Source organism: Copadichromis virginalis, linkage group LG12 (assembly GCF_057382275.1).
Source record: "Copadichromis virginalis isolate Kocher_CV1m ecotype Utaka linkage group LG12, C_Virginalis_male_GT1.1, whole genome shotgun sequence".
Classification (NCBI taxonomy): domain Eukaryota; kingdom Metazoa; phylum Chordata; class Actinopteri; order Cichliformes; family Cichlidae; genus Copadichromis; species Copadichromis virginalis.
The window spans coordinates 27,075,818-27,101,661 of record NC_140629.1 but is presented as its reverse complement, the minus strand read 5'-3'; the positions used below and the strand labels follow the sequence as shown (position 1 = coordinate 27,101,661).

At 38.4% G+C, this 25,844-nt stretch overlaps 1 protein-coding gene across 1 annotated transcript in view; it reads right to left on the bottom strand.

Annotated features, from left to right (window-relative positions):
- Positions 1-7,316: 7,316 nt before the first annotated feature.
- Positions 7,317-25,844, bottom strand: part of ipo11 (importin 11) — a 132,051-nt gene continuing 113,523 nt past the window's right edge. Inside the window, exon 30 of the mRNA XM_085475716.1 lies at positions 7,317-9,331. Within this exon, the coding sequence (XP_085331842.1) occupies positions 9,167-9,331 (165 nt within the window). The 3' untranslated portion in view covers positions 7,317-9,166. The remainder of the gene's footprint in view (positions 9,332-25,844) is intronic.

The following is a 25,844-nucleotide window of genomic DNA, read 5'->3' as shown; positions in this document are numbered from 1 at the left end:
AAATAGCCTACTAATGCTGTACAGGTCACAAGAACCCCCTGGCTTTACAGATGATCGATACAGTGGTCAGTTCCATATATCACTTATCTTCAGTTGAAAGAAAACCTTAACATAATGGATCTAAATCCATTTCAGGCCACAGGATTGTAAATTGAATGAATAATAATTGAATAATAAATAAACCATTAGCAGCCCAAATGCAGGTTTTCCAAATAGATTCACCTGAATAAAGACTAGTATACAATAACATTTCCTAATTTAGATAATAAATAATATACGAAATATACGATGAGCAAAAAACAAAAACTGCTTTAATATACGAGTTGTTTCTGGCACTTGCTAAGGAAATATTTTACTCTCATAAGGTACTGAGGGTTGATAACCAGCCAAAGGCAAAAAGTCTTGAGTCATATCCTGAGATAACTGACAATGTGTTGATAAGAGAGAGAAAGTGTGGCAGTAATATGACTGCAGTATAACTACTACTCTATTCTATATGAGCAAGAGGGAGGCAAAAGATGAAAACAAGACTGCATTATTACTGGAGTCCCCACCTGTGGGTTTCACGTTGGCTTCACTTCTTACAGCCTGCAGCGTAAAATGTACTGTGATACTCTGAGGCGTGAAGTAGAACAGTAGAACTCCATTTCCTGCGTTCCCGTCTCTGGTCTTTGACAGAATTCCTGTGACATTTTGTCTTGTAGTTTCAGCTCTCATTAAATATTTATTTGCATTATGCTGCCGTACTGCTGATGAGTAGCAGGTTGCGAAAGCCTATTTTTACTTGTAATGATGATCTAAGAAGGCATGTACTCGTTTGCACAAGTGTCAAATAGTGGCACAATCCTGCAAGATTTCAGTTAGCGTAAATGAAAAACAAAGACAGAAACATTGTGTTAAACGAAATAAAACACACACACGGCTTTAGGAGGAAAAATGAGCTAAAAGTACTGAATAAAGAAAATGTGTTAAGAGTTCATCTCTGTCAGTTTGGTCAGGTTTGTCCTTACAACAAGGATGATGAGGTTTTGGTGCATGTTTGTTAAAACTGGGATGTCTACATAACTGAGTGAGTTGCCTTCGTGAAGCGTTATGTTTGTATAGGAATACATATTTTGAACCTCTTAAATCCCGCTTTAATTATCCACAACAGCATTTTTGGAGCCTTTAATTATTGAGTAATTACAACTGATAGGCAGGTTAACGCATATTACTGTCAAATTAGTTCATTTTTTTCATGCTCTGCAATCTGGTGTCCCTTTCTTGGACAGTATGGAGATATGAGTTATAGAAAATAAGTACATCCCACAGCTGCTTACACTTCAGAACATATAGTTCTCCTTGTCTTTGCTGTAATCCGTTCATGGCGCAGATGTAAATAAAGCTCTGGTAACATTTAGCTAGAGCTCCAGAACAAGACTGAGCATGAAATGCAAATTTTCAAACAGCTCTACAAATATCACCAAACACAAAAACTACCTCTGGGCAGTTTGTCACAAAAGGTGTCTGCTAGCTAATGTATTGCTAGCAGACAACTGCTGAATTTGCCAGTGAGAGAAAAAAACATGTTGTTGTGTGAAACAGAGGTAAAGAAAGATGCAAGACAGAGAAGACAGGAGAGGAAGAAGAGAGATTTTTTTTTTTTTTAAAGTCAAGTTATAAGTTTTTAAATTAGATATTGGATCTATACATAACATGCTGCTGAATTATAGCTTCTTTTTTTTAAATGATGCACATTTTTGGACTGGAGCAGAGCAACCTATAGTAATTGTGGTGAATGTCTGGTCACATTACAGGTGAGGACATCAACTTCTAGTTAAGGTGATGATGCTGATTACATTCACTCAATGAATACTATCTTTTCTGCTAGCTTTATAGCGTCTAGGCGTTTGCCATCATCCATACAGCTTATTAAAGATTCGTTTATATCTTGTCGACCTCAACTGGGTAAATTCACAGAGTAGTGAAAGTTAAAAAACAAATCAAAATTGATAAAAACTAAACCAGAAATAAAGTTTTATAAACAATAAAATAAACATAATTAATATGAGCAAAATAAAATTCCCAAATTGGTAATTAAAATGACTTGATATGACAAACTACAAATCAACAATTATAAAAATACAAAAATACTTCAAACTGTGGAGCTTTAATTGCATCGAAGTAGGCCTTCATTAATTATTCTGTTTTGCTTTAAAAATCTAAAGCGGTATTATTAAATTCATTCTTCAGTTTCAACATGTAAATTAATCAGAATGTTTTTTGTATGTAATTTGTATAGTATATTTTTTTTCTCTCATTTCTTTTCTAAACGTACTTGTATATTGTTCATATGTTGAAATAAATTACCAATCAATCAATCAGTTCAACCATCACTTCAAAGATAGTCACTCTGTTATTCAAAATGATTTTTGCCCATTAACTTAATATATTAATTATTAATTTACCAAAATAATAATTTGGTCAGGATGCTAAATGGCATTATCATTGCTGTGGCTAATGTGACAGAGTCATGTCCACTTTACACACACTCCCCCCACCTGGCGCTATTTCTACACGAGGTAATCGATCTCATGTCAGTGCTCTCTGAATAGGGAGCACTGACTGGTTGGTTGGTTGATTGGTAGGTTCCATACAACTGTCACACTTGCCTAAAAATCTCATTAATCAGTGGACCAAAGTGACACTTCAATCAGCAAACTTTTCATATTCCTGTAACAGAAGCGAGATTTCGAACACACACAGATGCGCACACAGGAGCACACGAGGACACTGAGTCATCAATACGATGAGTGCACATACACCTACTTGAAAGACATGCAGTATGGCCACATAATGATGGCACATGCCAAGAACTTCAGGTTTTAATTACAGGCTTCCACTGGCAGACAAGAACCGCCACTTCTAATCAGAATCAATGCATAGACAAATGGGCGCTCACCCACATGCTGTCACTGATACTTTTCTTCTACATAACCCACACACAATCAAAATGACACAATCAGGTAGCTGTTGAAGCATGGCAAAGGAAGGACATATTTAAAGTAAATATATTTTGCACATAGTCAACGTCCACTAAATCCAATAGGTGTTCTATTAGAGTTATAAACTATAAAACTATAAACTATAAAAGTGTGATATTGAGAGATAGGACTACCGTTAACTTTTCAAGGCCACATTCAACAAAGTGCTATTCTTCAGAGATTTTGGTCCACAGTGATGACAGCCTCGCACAGATGAATCTCTTGTTCCACCACATCTCTAAGGGGCTCTAATGGATTGAGATCTGATGACTGTGGAGGCCATTTGAGTGAACTTTTATAATACCAGTTTGAGATGATCAATGTGAGCTGGCATGTTATTCTGCTGGAATCAGCAATCAGAATACGGGTACCCTGTGGTCAGTGCATGCATCTTTAGAGTTTTAGGCTCTAAAGTGGAACATGGCTTTGAGGGATGTCGAGTGTGTGAGCAGACTTGTCACGAATATCCAAGTTATAGACAAAAACAGGTATGTGTAAAGAAATAAACATGATTCTGCAATGCATTTCAGCAGTTTGACAAAAATGTATCAAATAGTTATATTTTATTTATTTTTAAGCTAATACAATCAAAGTGTAAAAATTGTACCCTTAGGACTGTGCCAGGGCTGCCCCTTCAGTCATTAAGATCAGGTAAATGTTTGCTGGCTGTGGCTTCATACTTACTATGATTAATGAGACTGGATATCATTTCCAGAACCAACTTGGAGCAAGGAAAAAAGGTAAAAAAAAACAAAAACAAAAAAACATTAAAGATATTTAAACTTCGCTTGCTATCTTTGAAAAAGCCTTCAACAGCATTTTTGTAAGTTAATTGCTACCAAATGTGCAATGCAAGTATTAAAACAGTCTACACTGTAGTTTTTGTCTCTGAAGAGAATTTTTTTTTTTTTTTTTTTTTAAAAAAGGTACCAAAACAGTGAAAATAAATAAAGTGAAGCAGAAAACTTCACTGCACCGATTAAACAGGGCTTCTAAATTTATTTTGCTTTTTGATATTTTACCTCTTTTTCCTCATTCAGAAAAAATGAATATCTAAAGGATCCCGGGTAATGAAATGATAAATGTACATAAATGAGAAGACTTAAATGAGAAAATTAGCAATTACCAAAGTTTTAGAGTTAACATGCTGCTGTGTAATGATAATCTTTGAAGTGGGAAGCTAATCCAATGAAGAATGCAAATTATTGATTAGAGCTAATCCTCCCTGGTCTCCTGTCATGCATACCACAGGATAATTAACAAAATGCTTTGCGGATAAGTCTACCTGTGGTTCTTATCCGTTTCTACAGAACTAACTAGTAGCAATAGGATGAAAGAGAGTGGGAGAAGAAAGATGAATGGCCGAGTCCCTTGGATTAATAGTGCTGGCAAGGAAGAAAGGCAGGGTGGGAAGTGAAGATGGGTGCAGAATCCTTAATCACCCCTTCTGCACTCTATAAGCCACTCAAGTGACCAGTAGCCAGAAGTACATTTATTCTCTACCAATTAAGACAAATGGGCCAATTCCTGCCACTGCTGCCTTTTAGCATTAAAAAATGCATATTAAAAAAAAAAAGCAAAAAGCTGTAGTGCTGTTTTAAATGCAACTGAAAATAGAGTACATCAATTCTCAAATAATTTAAACCCTATATATAGATAGAAGAGTACAAAGTGGGCGTATAAAAATGTTAAATTTCTTGGCATGTACAGATGAAAACAGAATTAATGGCACAAGTATTTTCAAAGTGCTGTTAAATAGAGCAAAGACTTTTTAACACCACTTTTTCAAGCATCCTAGTTTTTTTTTTTTGGACGTCCTGCTTCTACTGATGATCAGTCAGATGTGATGCATTTAGTTCGCTAGACATGATTGGAAAAGGCATGTCTGTCTATATGAGGTCCCATATTTGACATTGCATGTCGGGGCACAAACCAAGCCATGACATCCAAGGAATTGTGTGTAGACCTCTGAGACAGGATTGTATCGAGGCAAAGATCTGGGGAAGTGTACAGAAACATTTCTGCAGCATTCTGAAGGTCCAAAGAGTGGCCTTCATATATAAATGAAAAGAAGTTTGGAAACATTAGGACTCTTCCAGGAGCTGACCACCTGCCACTCTGAGCAATCTGAGTAGAAGCGCCATAGTCATGGAGATGACCAAGAACCCGTCGATGACAGAGCTCCAGCATTGCTCAGTGGAGAGAAGAGAACCTTCCAGAAGGACACCCATTTCCCAGTAATCCACCATTCAGGCAAAATTCTCATGTCGGGTAAAAACGAAAAGTCTTTGACCTTAATGTCACACGTAATGTCTGGAGGTAACCAGACGCCACTTATCACCTGCCAATACCATCCCTACAATGAAGAATGGTGGTGGCAGCATCGAGCTGTGGGGAAAGATGAATGCAGCAATGTACAGAGACATCCTGGATGATAACTTGTTCCAGAGCGCTGTGGACCTCACACTGGGGCCAAGGTTTGTCAACAAATTTGTGTCTTTATTTTTTAATTTTAAATATTTTTAAATACATTTGCAACAATTTCAACCAAAGTTTGTTCACTTTGTTATTATGGGGTACTGCATGTAGAATTCGAGGTGAAAAATGAATTGAATCCATTTTGGAATGAGGCTGTAACATGACAAAATGTGGAAAAGGTGAAGTGCTGGGAACATTTTCCAGATGCACTGTAATCGTTCTCCAGGTTGTGCTTTGCATACAACAGTTTGGCTTGAACGTGTCAATGTGTGCAGGATTCTAGTGATTGTCTTCTTAGAGACTTCAATTCCCAATAGGCTAAGTCATTTACTAGTGTCTCGGAAGTTGTTTTGGGGTCTTTAGACACACTTCACTCCTCTTTTCATTACAATCTTTCAGAATCTTTGACTTCCTACCTGCCAGGCTCATTGTTATGGCTGAATAATATTGAATTCCTGATTATACTTGTCACTCCAGCTCTTTGTATATCCACCTGTTTTGTGAGCGTCAACAATTTCCACCCCAAAGTTTTTCTGAAGTTGTTCTTTTGCTTTTGATGCTTTTTCAAGTGACAGCTCAAACACTTATTGATGTTTTATACTGTGTCAAATAGAATCCTCAGTTTTTGGTTGATTTTACAAGCTTTAAGCATTTCAAAGTTAAAGTGTAGCCATTCCACAGCAGTGGTTTGTGCTATAGGTCAATAATGATAATGTGCGCAAACATTTTAAAATAGTATGTTGAAAAAGTGTAATCAAATGCTTTAAACCCATCGTTGGGGTCACCACTTTTGAAAGCTTGTTCGAATTTAGTCAGCTAATTTTACCAGTTACCTGAGATTTTCAACCTGGTGTTTGTTTTTAAGTATTACAGTTTTGTCTCACACAGATCCATACAGTATGCACACCAGTCAAAAGGCATATCGTGGATGACTTTCTAATAATTTTGGTGAGGGTGAACAAATTTTGTACAAAAATTTATTCAATTTATTCCCCAGAATGAATTGTAATAATCTCAGTCATCACTTGAACTCTCTCATAAAACTATCATAAAGTCATATTTATTCTGTGCATTGGCATCACTGCCCCTCCCTGAGCCTGCTTCTGCCAGAAGTTTCTTCCTGTTAAAAGGGAGTTTTTCCTTCCCACTGTTGCCAAAGTGCTTGGTCATAGGGTGTCATATGATTGTTGGGTTTTTCTTTGTATGTATTATTGTAGGGTCTACCTTACAATATAAAGCGCCTTGAGGGGACTGTTGTTGTGATTTGGCGCTATATAAATAAAACTGAACTGAATTGAACTTTTTCTATTGCTCAAACCAAAGAGCCACAAGCATGGCTGTAGGATCTAGTTCTATTTCCCACTAATTGCCAGTTCATTTCCTTGTACTTTCTCAGTAGTTATTGCCCCATTTTTCTAACTGACAGCTTCCTTTAAAAAAATGAAAAAGAAAAAAAAGAGCGTCTACCAAACTGACTTGAGTTTGCACATCAGTCATGCTGTACTCTCAAGAGAGGATGCATCTAAACCTTATGCTTAACCATCATATTTCAGTGTCCTCAGCCTCTTCCACTCGTGCTCCTTTTCACTGCAATCAGTGGCTCAGTCCTTGAGGTTCCAGAATTAAGGACAACTTCCAAGTCCATTGCATTATCTGCAGGACAATTATGTCTGATCTGCTAGAAAAATGCACTCAATAGAATAAGACTGCAAAAAACAAAAAAACAAAACAAAACAAAAAAAGTACATCAAAAACTCAATAGGGACTACTGTTTTCAGTTACACAAAATAAGCACTGGGAATACAAAGACAACTATTCTGGCTGATTACTGCATTTTATTGAAGGCTTTGGAATATAAGTATTTTTCCCCATGAAAACATAACCAAGAGTTATAGCTCCAGAACTTCCTCTACTATGTCGTTTTGAAAACAAACTTAATAATTTCAATCAAGAGTTAACAAGTGAAGAAATCTTCTACTGTTGAACTAGTTAAGTAGTCAACATAATAGTAAAAAGGTCTTGTGTTTCACGGGCAGGTAAGGCTGAAAGCATAAGGCTGTAATTCTGACTGCTACTCAACTCTTATCACAGTGTCAAAGGAGCTAATGTCAGGGCCATCGCTTTCTCGAGAAGGTTAACACGCACCACGATGAAAAAAGAAAACAAATTGTTAAACCATAAAAAAAAACTTATGTAAATGAGTCTAAAATTGCGACATAGTTTAGACAATGTTTCCTACTGTGTGTGTAAAAATGCAACTATTAAATACTTAAGTGCCAATATTCAGTAATTTATTACTTTTCTTTATCAAATAGGTTCGTTCCTATTTATTAAGCATTTTAAGATAGAACACAAAAACAAATGACTCCTCTCAAATCAAATATATCAAACTGTCACGCCAATTACAGGCCAATTCAGAAACAAAAATAAAAAGACTGCAGGACAGCTAACTTCTTTTCCACCAGTGATGCATTGTGATTCTTTTCAATGGCTCTGAAAGCCACTTGATAACAGCCGCACAGGCCAGAATTAAATTCTTCCAAATTAAAGTGAGGACGAAACCTAACAGCATGTCACATTTGGAATAAGTCAAAATGAAGATGTGGCACCAAATCAAGATAAGGCTCTCAATGCGCCTAATGCAACTTCAGCCTAGTATGCACAATCCTGTCGCACTACTCTGAGGTCTTCTACAATTGTGTTTAAGTATACTGACGTGAAAAGAATGAAAAAGATGTGACCATTTTGGTTATTAAAGTGCTCCAACACACCATCAATTAGCAGCGGTATGTATATATAAACATAGTTCAGCACTTTTACAAATCAACCATTTAAAAAGCCCCCATTCTGCAATCAAAAAACAAAAAACAAAATTCTAAGCCACCATACAAAGAAAACCAAAAAAACACTTTAGTTCTCTCAGTAGTTACTTCAATTTGACCTCAGGTTATGACAAAATTATTATTAAAAAAAATAGCTGTAGAGAAATTAACATGATGTAAAAACAAACTACAAATAATGTCAGGCAGAATATCATCCATACTTTACATACATACAAAATTACATTTCATTTTTTTCTCTTTTAAGAATAGATTCTGTAAACACTGCTTCAGGTCCTTCAGGTTTGATTTATCCCCTTTTCTGCTACAATCTGTATGTTTTTCCATAGAAAATAGTCCGAGGCTCCTGTTCTGGCACTGCAGATGATTCTTCCCCCACCCCCATACTCCCCAACCGTCACAACATTAATTTAACTTTTTCAATTTTCTACCTATTTCACAGCAAAACCAAAAAAAGTGAGGAAAAATATAAGTATTGAGTGGAAGCTCTAGTGCGTTGATGTTGTCATGTAGGTGTTTTAAAAACGTGAAGATACTCTGACCCACATAAACCCAGTCTTTATAAAAAAGGGAAGGACAAGAAATAAGATAATAGAGAGGGCGGCGGGGGTCGGTGGGGGCATGGGGTGTTAGCTGAGGACAGTTGACTAGGCTAGGTTTTGAATATAGATAAGGCATAGCATGGGCAGAGGTTGGGGAGGTTTGAATTAGGAGTCCACATGTCAGGCAGATTGTTAGCCTTTCCAGTACATTTTCAAAAATGGGGTCAGAGGGTAGCATTAGGCAAGGACGTTTCTGTAAGGTAGTGAAGACTTTAGATGTGATTTAGAGGCCTTGGAGGAACTCCTGGAGCTGCCTGACGAGCTCCGTGTCCACAGTTTCCATCAGGGCTCCAAAGCCCTGGTCCCCCATCAGGGCCTGCTGCGCCTTCAGCTTTTCATAGACAAACTGCTGGAGAGAAACGCTGTGCACCGGATCCTCCAGGGCCAACTGCAGGAGGACAAAGAAAATGGAGAGTGGAAAAATTAGTGATCCCACCTGAGAAAGGGTCTGTTAGGCAGCGCTTTGGGAGAAAACAAAAACACCAGCAAACCAGCTGCTCATGGTTGTAATGTAGGTCTTAACAGTTCCCATACATTCATTTCAGAGGCTGTTCAAGATACAGAATTTTTAATGGTTTAGATGAATACTTAGCACTCTGAAGGACAACTACACATTTCCTTTTTACGACGCAGGATTATTGGTATTGCACACTATAAATAGTGGAGAGATACAGAGCAATATATACAAAGTATGTGACAGGAACAAAACAGGATGAAACACAAAAATTCATGACTACAGAGAGATACTACACCTAGAGAATAAGGAAAGCGTATCTTAATTAGAAAAGAAAGTGTAATCTTGATTCACTTAAAGAAAGAATATCAACATAATCCATAAAATGACCTGCCTGACAAAAAAGGCAAATCCACTAATTACTCTTAATTTTATTAATGCCTGCTATGTGTTGCAATGTGTGTAAGTAGGTGTGTAAAGGACTTTCACTGAAAATGCACTGTGGATTTTTTTACAAAAAAGGAGGAAAATACAACAGAAACTTTTTACGTGTGGCGACTCTGACATATATAACTAACAGAAAACGTACACAAGGAAAAATAATTCAGTATTCACAGTCACTGTCATTCATCTTATACCGAAGAAAGCGCTGGAAAAATAATAATTGACAACAGTGTAAAAAAAAAACAAACAAAAAAACAAAAACAAGCACAGAAGACTTGAATGGTGGACTACAGCTAACACATTTCTGTAAACCTGCACACTGTCATTTATTTTCTGTGAAATGAAGCAGAGGCAAACACAACAGATGGCAAAAGCCTGAAAGCCGGGACTCGGTCTGCAAATAAATTAGAGAGGTATACAAGTTCTGTTAACACCACTGCACAAACAAAACTTCCACGCATGCAGTCAAGTTTTGAAGATTTCTTTTTGTGTGCGTCTAATAAAATGTATAAAGACAATTTTAGTCACCCTTATATGTTTTTAATCAGTGTGGGTACCTTACTATATCACCGTTTGTAACATTTCCACGTATTCTGGCTCTTTTTTTTTTTGCTATGATTTCCCCACAGATTAATTATCATTGTTGCTTCAAAGCAGGTGAGTATCTTGAATTTCAAAAAAACCCAAAAAAAAACAACTCTCCTTGTGATCTCCTTTATCACCTAGCACAAACTTGACATTTTGGCGAGCGTGTTCACTCTTAATCACATCAGCCCACAACTGAAAAACAACTCTGGGTCCTTAGAGAAGCACAATATTGCAGTGGCAAATCTTAGTCTCTAGCCAATCACTGGAAACAATACTTGTCATACTAATTTGGTCTTCGTCATTACAATGCTATCAAACTAGTAAAGAGTGGATGTTGCAGAGTGGCTTAATGGAAAAGCTTTCATCTGAGCTGCATAATTACCTTCTCTCTGTATACCACAACATCTTTAAGGTCTTTTTTGTGTGTATGGGTGTGTGCGTCAGAAGCCACATATCATGGCACTTGAATACATTTTTAATCACCATGGTCCTCTTAAGCATCTACTATGATCAAACTAGGGAAAACATTATTAATGCAATTCTTCATATGTCTCAGTAAATATCAGACTAGTTTGGGTTAAACAGGAATAGAAGCAATTAAGTCTGTATGTAGAGATTACAATATTTCAGCAGCAATGTAGCCCCTTATCAGGACTGCACACTTCATATATACTAAATGAGCTTTTTAGAAAAATGCCAGAAAAACAATTCAAGTCTTTGCATATGATAGGGTGTGGATGAAAGTTTGCTGAAGTAGTGTAAATTATTAATATTATAATTATTATTAAATTTTTATTATTAATAAAGATTAAAGAGAAATTGATAAGTGAATAGAATTAAGAAAATAAACAGAATGTACACTCGCCAAGGTACTTCATTAGTTAACCCTGTTCAACTGCTAATCAACCCAAGTATATAATCACCCAATCACATGGCAGCAACCTTATGGATTTATGTAGATATGGTCTTGATTGTATGGTTGAAGTTCAAACCAAGCATCAGAATGTGTAAGAAAGTTAACTTAAGTGACTTTGTATGGTTGTTGGTGCCAAACAAGCTGGTCTGAGTTATTTGGAAATTGCTGATCTACTAGATTTATAATAACCACTCGATATAACCAAGGTGTGCAGAAGAACAACTCTGAACCTACAACACACTGACCCTTGAAGCAGATCAGCTACAGCAACAGGAGACTACACAAGGTGACACTCCTATTCCTGTCAGAGAAGAACAGGAAACTGAGGATAAAATTTGCAAAGGCTCACCAAAATTGGAGAACAGACGATGCCTCTGATGAATGGAAAAAGAGAGATACAGAGAAACCCCTTTCCCGCATCCAGCACAAAGAGGAAGTAACATAAGTGATATGAGCAGAAGAATAGTCATTTTCTGTTGTAACAGAAATTTGGCATAAACAACATGAACTCATGGGTCCTTCCTGCCTGGTATCAGCAGTTCAGGCTGTTGCTGGTGGTGGAATAGTGAGGTGGGGGGCGGGGTATTTTCCTGGAACACTTCGGACCCCTTTCAACCAAGTGAACATTGTTAAAATGCCACAACTAACCTCTATTATGCTGCGATCATCATCTCTTTATGACCGCAGTGTATCCATCTTCTGATGGTTGCTTCAAGCAGGATAACACATCCCTGACAAAACTCCTCTTAAGCTGGTTTCACAATGAATTCATCACAATCACCATGTCTCCCATCCAATAAAGCACATTTGGGCTTTGGAGAAACAGTAAATCAAATTGTGGATGCGCAGGAATAGCACCTTGTTGAATATGTCCCACAAACGAAACAAAGCCGTTCTTAAGGAAAATGGGGGGCCAACCTGGTAATACTGAGGTGTAAATGTTTCTGTACCCCAAAAAATAAAGTTCTGAGATAGAGCAATGGACTGTATTTAGGACATGCTGTGTTGAGACTGTGCACATAGCAACACTGATCAAAAGCAGTTTACAATGTTGCCACTATCAGTATAAACAGTATGCACGACCCATTGTCAACACAGGGGGAAAAACAAGGGCGGAGATGAGAAGACAAGAGAAGAGGAAAAAAAATAACGGTGACACGAGGCAACAAAAGGTGTAGATGTGATGGGTACAAAGGAATGAAATGTGATAAGGGAACGAGGAGACAAATATGACAAAAGAGGGAAAGAATCGTCATGCATGGGAATTAAGTACCAGGAACTGGCTAAGTAATGTGGTTCAAAGAACCCCATAAAGGCAGCGAGTGATAAAAACAAGATGACGTGGGATGCAAGAGTGGGCAATCATAGCTCTACCTCATTGTTCAGGACAGAGAAAAGAGATGAGTGGGAAACATGAGAGAGTTGAAGAGAGACAGCTGAAATGACAGGGGCTGTAAAAGCCCTCATCTCTAAAGTAATCCCGAGACTACTGTTGTCCTTTTCCAAAGCAAACGGTTCTCAGTTATTTCTATAAAACCATCAGTGTTATTTAAAATTGGCCAATGAGGGACTTTAAACACACTTAATTCACACAACATCATGTGTACCAGGGACCAAGATCCTTAAAGCTCTCTGAATGACAGGCTCACACAAAGACAAATGGTATTAGTACAATGATTGCCAATATTGGTTTCGGGACTGGGATTAGCAAGGACATATTGCAAAGATAATAATCTCACAGATTTCACAATAGTAAGCCTTTTTTTTTTTAGATCCTCAACTTTCTGATCTCTCAGACCTGCTCTCCTATTTCCACTCTTACAGTTTACTACAACAGACTACTCTATTCAGTCGAAAAACACATTTGTACTGTAGCAGAGGATATGAAAGGAAACTAAGTCAGGCAGACAAATGCTAACTGGAGTTAATGATGCAATAACCTGTACTTTTCCAGCTTTTATCTCACATCCCGTGGTGCCTCATGTCTAACTGCAAACACACAAATACCCCGCAGGAGCGCGAGTGTGTGAGCACATACACCGACTTCTGTGTGATGTAATGAACTGTGGGCCTGCATGATGTATTGAAGTGTAAATTAAGAACTGTATTGTGTAAGGAGATGCTGACAGCACCGGGCTTAGTGGATTACACTGCGGGCAAATGTTAATTTCATCAGCTAATTTACAACACATCTGCAGCCTCGCCAGCTCATCGCCTTTAGAATCTCTAACTAGACATGTAAGCTGCTCTCAAGTGGTCAAATTTGACTCAAAGCATCATGCTGTTTAAGAGAAGCTATTGTCAACTCAGGTTTTAATGGCATCGCCATCTTAAACAAATACCATCATATACATTAAAAAAAGTAAACTTATATTCTCTTATTTTTTCTGCATGTAAATTTTCTGTCATGCATTATCAGTGTTTGGGTTATAATGTATTATGCATAACACTTAAAAGCAAAAATAATACAGTATTTATTTGGTTCAAAGTGAGTAATCCATTGGACACGTTTTAGACTTTTGCACTACTCCGAGAGGTGCGCTGTCACACACTTAGATTGATAATTCTACCTTTAAAACTTACATTTTCACACACATCAGCACAAAGCAGTTTCCTAATGACATATGGAGATCTTTGCACTTCCTGATTTGTAGATACTTTGCCATTTCTATACAGCTTTCTGTGTTAATCAAAGTTAGGTGATTTTTACACCATCTTGCATAAAAAGCAAGAAACAAAACAAAGACACAAAACCACATTGTATGACTTTCAATATAGAGATCATTTAACTCATGCACTGCAAGTGACACATATTTGATTAACATTTGCATTTTGAGTGCTGAATTTAGGAGCAGTAATACGTTAGACAAATGTAAAGTGATTACATTAATGTGCTTCCCCAAACATTGAGGATTAAATGCATTTTTCATAAGCAACATTATTTCTCTATTCATTATTTCATTATTTTTCTCTTGGCAGGTAGTCCAAATCTGGTGTATAAACCTTAGCATGGCAATTTCAGCCATTCTGTTAATAAACAGAAGGGAAGACAAAAACAATCCCATCAGGACACAAATACTGCATAATGAAGGTGATTTTGTAAACTGGAAGCATTTCTCATTTATGTCATTTGTTCAGTTGCTTGATGGGAGTGAACTATGTGAAATATGATTGGTTCAGGTCATTTGAGGCAAGGTTTCAATTTTGGAGTTTGTACTGTGAAGAAGATAAAACGGCAAAGTAATTGGGGGCTCTGGATAAGTGGGGAAAAGATAAAGTAAGAAAATGATAGAGTAAGAAGTGCAAGTGCAATAACCAAAAAAGTAAACATGGTTTGCCAAAACAATAGGTATAGTAAAAACAACTACAAGTAAAACTGACTGAAAGGATGAACTGAAAGAAAAAAAATATGCATCTGTATTAATATTAGGTAACCTTGCGCACAAGCCAAAAACAAACAAAAGAAAAACCCCAACAACAAAAATCCCTCCACGACATAAAAAGTAGGAAAGAAATATGAAACCAGTAAAGTTTGAGGGGAAAAGAAAAGGAATAATGATGAGAGAAAAGGACAGAGGGAGAGTGACATGCTTCCTGCTGCAGCTCACTGATAAAGAAGCAATGGTCGCCATGCCACAGAAGAAGATAAATGAGAGGGAGGATGAATAGAAGAGACAAATGAGATGTGAAGGAAGTGGAAAAGGTTTGGTAGATGTCTAGTGAGAAGATATAGAGGGGAAAAAAAGAAGGAGACAGAATAGAGAAGTAGGCGAGATATGCTCTGAAGGAAAAAACTGTAATTATGACGATAATGATAATAATAATGATCCTAAGCACCCACGGCAGTCCGCTTTTACCTCATGCAAAATACCCAATAAAAAGCCTACATTTGTTCCATCTGTTCTGACATTACTTAGAGAGGTTGCCAAACACCTTTTTGCTTGCATCTTTTTTCTGCAACCAGTGTTGTCACACGAACAACTGTTTTCAAGGTGGCACAGTTTCACAAATCCATGCCAAAAACATGTAATTTAGCCTCTACTCAATATTTGCTTGGAAGTTATTCATACACCTTTGTCTGGGAAATAAGCTAATCTGCGCCAGCAGGCTGGAGAAGAATATAGCCTCAGCACACCTGAGAGAGTTTGGAACATGAAATTATTTGATCATGTCACCCCACTTCTAGGTGTAAAGTGGCTTACCTAAACAGAACAGAGGGCTACTTAATGTTATTGTATGCAGCTGTTCTTTAGTTGGAACAGAGTGTTTTTTTTACTGGGAAAAGGGCTTTCCATACCTGACACATTGGACCACCCTAACTTTTGGTGGCATTGATTAAATAAGATGCTTCTCCGCAACGATTCTGACATGATGGCATCTTATGCTTGTTGCAGATTTGTTGGTTGGACACTGATGATGAGAATCTCCCATTCCACCACAATGCAAAGATGCTCTGCTGGATTGAGATCTGGCAACTTTGTTGTCCGTTTCAGTATAGTGAACTCACTGTGTTCAAGAAACCACTTTGAGAAGATGGCTACATTTTGGTCCATAAAGGAATTTATGAGACACTCAACTGGCCCAAAAGTGTGCCAACAAAATATTCCCCACACCATTAAACTACCAGCACCAGCCTGAACCATTAACACAAGTAAGGATAGATCCATGCTTTTACAGGTACACTGTTTACTCCAAATTCTGACACTACCAATCAAATGTTGCAGCAGATATCAAATGATTTAGTACTTTCCTGCTTATATACAGTACTTTATGTGACAAGACATAAGTTTTTAACTCACTGTGTGTTCACGCGCAACTTTTCTTATAATCATTAGTTGATATTAATCTCTGGCTCTCTTCAATAGCGCGTCGTTATCCTGTCTTCGTTCTCTCACCTGAACTGGTCGCAGCAGATGGGCTCCACTTCCTGAGCCTGGTTCTGCTGGAGGTTTGTTGTTATTAAAAGAGTTTACATTCCCACCAATTGCCAAAAAAAGCTTGCTCAAAGGGTGTCATATGATTATTGGGGTCTTCTCTGAGTTTTTTTGTATTATTGTAACATCGTTATCTTACAATTTAAAGCACCTTGAGGCAACTTGTTTTAAATTTGGAAATATAAATTAAATTGAATTAAATTGAAACGTGACATATGTTACATGCAAAATACTTTTGTCTCTTTTTTTGTTTACGTTCATCAGTGTCTCTGGATGAACAGACCTATCACTGGGCTTGTCTGTGTCAAACAATATGTGTTGCATTAGGCATACGGTGCAAACAATGCCAACCACTTGTAGTAAATTATTCACAACTTGGCAGCTTAAAAGTTTTAAGCCATACATTTTAGTATCTGTGAATAATATCTGCATACTTGTATATGATCGAATCTATATACAAAAAAAGTCCCCAATTTATCACAGGCATATTTTCTTATGTGCTGCAAAAGATATTTTTCATTCTATAGTTACTTAAAACCAGTGGGTGAGCTCATGGAAAACACCATCAATCTGAATAGACAGTTTAAAAAAAAAAAAAAAAAAGATGATCCAGTTTACATTAAAAGACCAAACTCGAGATTAAAATCATTCTATAAAGTGTAGCATAATCATGATGTGTCAAAAACCTTCACTGCTGATAAAAAAAAATGCTGCCATGAATGATGGTCCTTCAATACAATAATCATAGGCATTGTGGTTTAAGTAAATCCCACTTAGAAAGTATGATGCTTATAAGCACGGAAAGACAAAATCACGTAAAGATTAATTGTTGAATTTGCTCTTTTCATGGGATTTTTTTTTCCAGTAAAAGTGCAGGATAATGGGGCATTGCCCTAATGCAAGGCGTCACATCAGATTGAAGTTGAGACTGATTATGAACATCAAAGAATAAGGATAGCAAAGAATTGCTCCTATGCCAGTAATTATGGAAGCATATATAAGAGTGTGGCTAATGGATATTATGCAAGAGAGGGGGTCTATATGTGTGCATGTTTTGTTGGCAGAGCTACGCTGGCTTGGTGGGAATGGGCCTGCTGAATATCCGAGTCTGACACTAATCCTATTACCTCTACTCCAACTGCTGCAGATATCAGCTATTGACTGTTGTCCCCACATACACTGTCCTGATTAAAGGACACCTACATACTTATACACGCAAGCATATATCTTAAGTTATTGGGCGGGGATAAATAAACATACATAGAACATGTAAACATAGACATGTTAATTCCACATTTTAAATGTAAAAGATGTAGCACTAAAATCTTCTTTCCACAGACATTCCAATTCGATGTGAATTTTTAAAGCATAATTTCAGCTTGACGATGACTAACACAAACTCATATGTGTCGTTATTCACATTCAGCTCGAGAGCAATTCAATTCCAACATTTTAAAGCCCACTACAGGCTTTTTATGCTCTTAAAGCATAAACATACAGTGGCTGGAGGGGAGTCTCTTAGCATCGGAGCAGCCAGTCCTTGTGTTTGCAGTAGCACATTTATTCTTCCTGTGAAAACCTCCAGTACAATCTTTCTGTCTCATAAGTGTGTTTTGATGCATATAAAACACAAACATGTGCAGGAAATGTCCACTAGTCCCAAAAGCCCTAAATAAATCCAGGACAGGAACAAATGGCACAGTAGATGATACTGAAGAAAAAAGTAAAAAAAAAAAAAAAAGGTTAAAATAACTAATTAAAAATAAATTTTGCATAATTTGAGAATTTTGTGTATCCAAGTATGGGAACAAAACATTCATAAATAGAGTGTCCAGATCTAATGATCAGGTTAGCTCTTATTTACAGAAGAAATTTAAGTGTGAGGGGGAAAAAAGTATTGCTTGGTGATATAAAGTCAACTCAGTCAGTATAATAATGGCTATAGACATCCTGATCTCACCAACCTTGCAGCTGAGCAGAAGCAGACTGTCCCTTTCATTGCACCAATGGCATTTTGTCTTGACTTGTATTAAACGATACTGACTGCACTTGCACCACTGGACTCCCACAGCTCCGTTTAGAAGTGATCAGTACCTTGCTTTTAGTCAGTTGGGTGTTTTTGTGTTGCCTGCAGACTCTGTCTCCCACCACTTACAATGACAAAGATTGATTTTTTGTAATTTTTCTGTGTACCACCACAGAAGAGTTTAAATGAAATAATCAAGAAGTGATTGAAGTGCAAATTTTCAGCTTTAAGGGGGTTAACTGTTTAAAATTTAGACCGACTTTAATCAAATCTTTAGACTAGTAAATAGGAGAAATTTCCTGACCAATTGCTTGTTTACGTCTCGCTCAAAAATACAGATGAATTTATGCTAATAAGGCATTTTCAGTCATGCGTTGCCCAAAAAAAAAAACCTTTGAGACCGCATTGCTTTCTACTACTTTAGCATACAGTATTGCTAAGCTAATGAAAACCTCAGACAAAGAATCTGCATTACTTACAAAAACAAAAAAAAAAGATCATATATGGCCAATGCTATAATGCTCTCCAAAGGTCACAAACTATAGACAACTACAGACAGCAGCCTTTACGGAAAAGCGTCAGAGCCATTAAGCACTTTACATTTAGTCATCCAGTAAGCATTTGCAATGACGTTTAATACATAATATCAGAAAAATGACTGAAGACATGTATGGCTGAAATCTGAGTCTTGGGGGATTTTAACACTCATTGCTTGACTACTGCTTCTGACCATTTAAAAAGGGTTCTCTACAGCCTTATTATATCTTAATCAGGGAGCCTGGCAGACCTAATCTAAAGAACCCCTCAGGATCAACGCATAACTTCTTAATATAAATAATATGAATGTAATTTCAATTTATATAGGTATTCTAAATGATACAGGCATTCATCACACACAGTGCAGTTCCTTTCAGGTTTATGTATATAATTCCATATATCGAGCCTGAGTCGCATCAAGGGACTTTAGGCACTAAGGTAAGAACTCTACAGTATTTTGGAGAAAAAAAACCCCAAGAACCAGATGACCCCTATGAGCAAGCACTTTGTAATAGTGGGAAGGAGAAACTCCCTTTTTAACAGGAAGAAACCTCCGGCACAACCAGGTTCAAGGAGGGACAGCCATCTGCTGTGACCGGTTGGGGGCTAGGGGACAGAGAAAAGATATTAAATGCTGCGCTGGGGTCGAACATGACAAGCATAGAGATGAGTCCACTGTCAGAGGCGATAAGGTCATTGGTAATCTTCACTAGTGCTGTTTCAGTGAAATGCTAAAACCTGACTGAAACTTCTGTTCCTCTGCAAATGATCAATTAGCAGTTTCAAAATTTTTTGAAATAGGAGGACGCCTGAAGATTGGTCTATAATGAGCAAAAACAGCTGGATCAAGTAACGGCTTTTTAAGCTGTGGTTTAATTGCAGCCACCTTAAAAGCTTGTGGTACCTTATCCAGTGATAGAGATACATCAATCATATTTAACATTTTAGCGTTAATTAATGATAAGACTTCTTTGAACAGTCTTGTACCGAGGTGGTACTTTTAGACATGTTGAAAATTTAAAGGAAGAAATTATTTAAGTTAGTTTGCAAAGACTGACAGGAAAGAAAGAGTCTAAATAAATGGCAGCAGTTATTAAAGTTGCTGTACATGTCTGCAGGATGGCTGTGAAGGTTGTGGCAATCCACAACAGCAGCTGTAATGGCAGGCTATATTAGTTTTACAAATAACATTTCATTACAAGTGTTTCAATATATATATCTAGCATTCACTAATAAACAAAGACTACAACAAACTATGCAATACCCAACACATCTACATAATTTAATGTAGGAGATTCTTATGGAAAATTAAACCTGAGGCTTGGGTAATGGACATCATTAGTTACACTTTTAAAATGAAGTATAAAAACTGAGCTCTCACTGTAAGCAGCTAATTGCCTACATTTTAAAACAGACACACAGTTAGCGACAATATAAAGAATTTATTCTTTTTCTTTATAAACTTCAGCAGTTCTCTCCAAGTATGTATTAGATCATGCATGAACAGAAAAGCATGCTAGTGTGCATACTACAAAATCCAGCTGGAAGCAGGATTGTGTACCCATGTAGTTTCACAAACTGCATTTGACCTTTGTGAACTTTATACCATACCTTATAGAGTGAGGGTATGGTGTTGGAAAATAACCATAATTTGACCAGTCAAAGGAGCTTGCAAAGAAAAGCGTCTGGGCTTCTTTAAGTTGCTTGAAGACGTTTCACCTCTCATCCGAGAAGCTTCTTCAGTTCTAAGGTCAAATGGTGACCACTCACCTCACCACTGAACACCCACCGCCTGACAGCAGCAGCTGTCCACAGCAAGGCATGATGCCCTGCCACATTGCAAAAGCTAGCCAAGAAGGGCTGGAGGAACAAAACAAAGAGCCTAAGGCATTATAACTCTGCCTCCCAAGAGATCCCAAGCAAGGCGAGTATCCACTCGTGCACTGGAACGCCAATCAATCCATGAAGACTCAAGCCCCTAAAACAAGTCCCTAAGACTTCACTGCCAAAGTTCTTGTGCCAGCCACCAGACAACACAGCTAGAAATTCTGTATCCATGCCTTAAAAGGAAAAGCTGTTTTGGTGGCATGACTGGAAAAAACAGAGTTTCAATATTATGATGGCTGTATGTACATTCAAACATCACACAGGCAATCTAGTTAAGAAATTAAGACAGAAATGAAACTTTCCTATCGTTTGCAGGAGAAAAAAAAAACAAAAAACGAAAACAGCTGAAGCTGTCTCTCTGTTTAGGAATACGGTGATATGATGTATAGGGCATCAATTCCTAAGGCCTTGGATGTTGATTATCATTATGCCCTTAGGCTTACTAATAGTCATGTTTATAGTGCATCATTAAATCTTATAAGAAAGACATGACAGGCATATCTCATTGTTTATCTGTAAGCCTCTCAGTGGGAAACTGTGACTTTACATCACTAATGCATTAAACTTGTGCTCAAAGCTATATGTCCATGAGCTCAGTTTATTAAAAAAAAGAAAACAGAAAAAAGGAGTGCTTTGGAAACCCCTCGGTGCATTCATTACTAATAGCTATGTCCCCAGTACCAGGACGTATACATTGCACTGACAAATTAGAAAACTACTACAATAAAGAACATAAAAGAAACCAAACAACATCAGACAGAACAGAGTTGAGACATGAGTAGAATAATCGCTGTAAAGAAAAAATAAAAACAAAGATAAAAACACCACATACACAAATGTACACTTCTCTCTACACTTCATTAGGGCATGGCCTCTTGACTTCGAGAGCAGATTATTCCTTGATTGCAGTAATTTCCTCACCTAGTGAGGCAGCACGAACGGCAATATCGTAATTAGTACTGTACTAAAGGGCTTAATGTAAGAGTTCCTCAGCATTCTGTCATACAGGTGCATACTAGAAAATGTGTAGCTTAAACAGGCATGAGACTCAACATTTAAATCATTATTGTGTGATTTTTCAGAAAATCAAAGGATTTGAAGAGCAACTCCGAAGAAAACAGTAATAACAATGGCCCGCTAACATGCTCTACCAAAAATTGTGCTTTGGTGTGTATCTGACGGACGAAAGCCAAACCAGTTCCACACCACTGAAGTTGCAGCATTTTTACAAACCAATTCTGGTTCATCTGTTTCATTCAACGATCCACTTTCGCCTCTCTCATTCTTCGTCGCCGCCAGGCTTTTTCTGCCATGTGCGTATGAAAACAAAGGCACTGCGCATGCGTGTCTTACCCATATTCTATCGCGATATTTCTTTTTCTTATCATTGCCTAACATTATACCGGTATTACCACGAACGGTATGATATGGCCCAGCCCTACTAGCAGGATCAGAAAAACATTTCTTTTTAGTGCTCTAAGCAGAAGGCCATGAATTAGAGGAATCTTTGAACCAGGGCTTTGAGTGACAAGCTTGGTCAAACAGTGATATGAGACATCCTGTCTGAAATCTGGTGTGCCATCTGGTATGCACTAAAAGACCAACTTCTGCATTTGTAAGATGGCACTAAGAGGGGAAAGATGCAGTCAGCAACTTTTTCTGTTTAAAACTTTGTAAAATGTCATTAATTGAGGAAGCGCACAGAATAACAAATCACCCAGACCAAAGTTGAGTATTTACAAGGAACTTTTTCTCTTAAGTGGTTGTAGGCTTCTCACATGCATGGAAAACAACAAATATTTGTATTATTGTTATTACCGCTACTGAAGGAGGTATTTGATGTTTGTTTTTTTTAATCGTGTTGCCTTAAAAAACAGTTTTTCTTTATCAGTGTGTTTTGCTTCATGTTCTGTATTACCCTGCGAACAAATTTAAGTGTAATATCACCAGTGTTGGGACTAACGAGTTATTAAATAACGCGTTACAGTAACTACGTTATTATTGTGGTAACGAGCACAGTAACTAGTTATTATGCCAAAATCAGGAACGCGTTACTCGTTACTGGGATTTAGATAGGGTCGTTACTCGTTACTTCGTGTGGTGGCATCGCGGAGCTTCCACAGATTCAGTAACATTAGCAAGTGGTGGAGGCCAGCAGGTGGATGAAGGAAAAAGGAGGCAAGAGGAGAGACCCGAGGCGGCCGCCGGTCCAAGTGTGAACTGAACTTCAGGTAAGAAGTTATGACCTGCAGTCTCTCTGGGTCAGATATAAACCAAGTTTAGGTGGAGTTTATTTTCGTTATGCTGACTTTTTCCGTACTGCGTGATAGCTAGCTTGACGGAGCTTCTATACAGCTGGGTGGGTGCTATGATACTGATGTTGAACTTTATTTTGTTCATAAGTTATTAGAGTTGCCAATCGTCCCGTCTGGTATTCAGAGAAAATATTACGCGTTTCTTATTGAGGTGAAAAGGAACAGTTTGTCCCGTAATTCAGCTACAATGGAAAAGGCACAAAGCTGGAGTTATTCTGTGTTTACGCTGCACAGCTGCCCCTTCTTCTTTCATTCTCCCCCCTCCCTCACCTGTTGCTACTTCAATCATGAAAACTGATCAGTGATCAGCTGATCGTCTCTCTTGTTTATCGCTCACTTTGCGCCGAAAGAGGAAACCAGCGGATGTCGCGCTAAACAACAGCAGCACGTTTAAGCTTGATCAGCTGTTGTAAGAATTTATTTAATATTAATATTAAGTGCATATTAGAGCATGAGGGTGGGAATGGATGTTTGTATATGTGTGTGCCTGTATGTCTGTGTCTATATGTCAGGTTGGGTATCAGACGCCACCTCTCTGGGGACATCTCAGGCCCTCCAAGGTTTGGAGGCCTATCTCCACCCACCACCACTTCCCCTGCCAGTGGCGGACTCCCTCAGGTATCGGTGCGTTGATGGTTCTTTGTGTGTGGGGGTGGGCGTCCGGGTACACACCGGCTCACTCCTTGACGGCCGCTTATCGGGGCCTGGAGCCTGGGACTCGCTCGGGCCACTTCGGAGGTGGGGTGCCCCCGGCCTCTCGGCCTGGGGCTCGGTCACTCAGGCACGGCTGGCTGCCAGCGGAGCTCACGGGCGTGTCACTGCAACTCCCCCTGGGTTCTGCTCCGCGGCTGCTGAGTGAGCCCTCATCTGGGACTCTCCTCAGCTCTTACTGGGACAGTGGCGTGGCTGCCCCTCTGTTGGCCTTCCTTGGTCTCTTGTGTTCTGGGGGCCTCTGGATGTCTGGAGTTTTGATCTCCTCCATACCTGCTTCATACCCTGGAGGACGGGGCTGTGGCCCCCCCACACTCCCTAGCAGATCGTTACATGGAGAAACCTTTGGAATGCAAGCATGCTGATCCACACAGGTATGCACACGGGTGTACACATGGGTATTCACAGACGCGGACTACAGCTTTCTTGGCTGCTGCCTCAAAGCACATTGTGCGCTGTCTATCTTGCGTGCTGCACAATATCGTTTGTTATTTAGTAACTACTGCTAGCTAGTTTATTGTGATGGTGCCGTTTTTTTTTTTTTACTATGTTGCTCTTTGTTGTTTGCTTTCTCTTCTGTTTTTTTTCTCCATACAGGTGACCCAGGTGTTTTGTTTTTTTTTCTTTCTTCCCCCCCTTCTCACCGTCTCTTCTCCCCTTTGGTTTTCTTTCTCTCCCTCTTTCTTTCTCCCTGTCCTGTCCCGTTTGTAGCAACTGAAAATAAAATAAATTCATAATTATAATAAAGGTCAATCAAATGGACCAATATGGCAAGGCCATAATGATCCACTTGGTAAAATAAATCCGCTTGGCATCTTTCTTGGCCTTAAGACAACAATTCTGATGGCTAAAGATCCAAACGGGACACAAAAAAAAAAAAAAAAAAAAAAAGAATTTATTTAATATTACCGTATTTCCCGGACTACAAAGCGCACCTGTATATTAGCCGCACAAGCTAAAATCAGGGGAAAATCCTGTTTTGTACATACATTAGCCGCACCTGACTAAAAGCTGCAGGTGTTTCAATGTTGACTTATCATATGTAAGAGAATATGCACAAAGGGAATTGTCAGGAAAGAGATGGCTGTTTGGAGACATCACTTTTATTAATATTTTGAAAAACAAGTTATGGGTACATATTTGCATAACTTTTTAGGTATATGTACAAGTAGCGGTAATTACAAGTATGAAACATGTACTGTGCTTCATAAATGAGTAACAAATGTAGTACATAACAATAACCTACAGCACACCAGAAAAATAGATTCGGACTACCTTTTAGGCTCAGGTGCAGCGACACGGCTTTAACAAGAAGAAAAGTCAGTCATTCACCACCATCTTCCCCAGTGTCGGATGTCACTTTCAAAACCAAAGAAATCCTCGTTGTCAGTGTCAGAGTCGAACACCCTCTGAAGGGCCGTGGCGGTGTCCTCCTCTCCATCATGCAGCAGTCCAGCCCTTTGAAATCCGTTGGTGATCGTGGATGTTTTCACACTTTTCCACGCTGTCAGAATCCACCGGTGGAGTTGAGCACAACTTGCCTTTCGCAAGTTTATGGCCGCTTGTCATCCACGCCTCCCGCTGAACGTGTAGCGCTACTTTGAAGTTTGTTTTTCGCGCTACTTGTACGGCACTATGTTGCCTGGCGGATGGACATGTGACCAACATACTACTCTTGAACCCCGATGTGTGTCCGATCACATGCCCTTCTGCCAGGCAACGTAGTGCCGTACAATAGCGGAACAAATAAAACAAATCGTCTTACGATATGACAAAAATCATGGACAATCCATAGAAAAGCCGCACCTGACTAAAAGCCGCAGGGTTCAAAGCTTGTGCAAAAAGTAGCGGCTTATAGCCCGACAATTACGGTAATTTCTAGTATCAGCTGATGTTTGCTGGAGCCACAGCTGTAAACCTGCTGGTCATGATGTCGGTTTGGATGTGTGATGAGAGGGAAACATGAAGATGAAACCAGGAGATGTCCTTACTGAATCATCAGAGCTGAACAGGTGATGGAGAAACAGGTTTATCTTTTAGGTGACATGAATGAGTTGAAATTATGAACTGTTTCCGAGAGACAAATAAC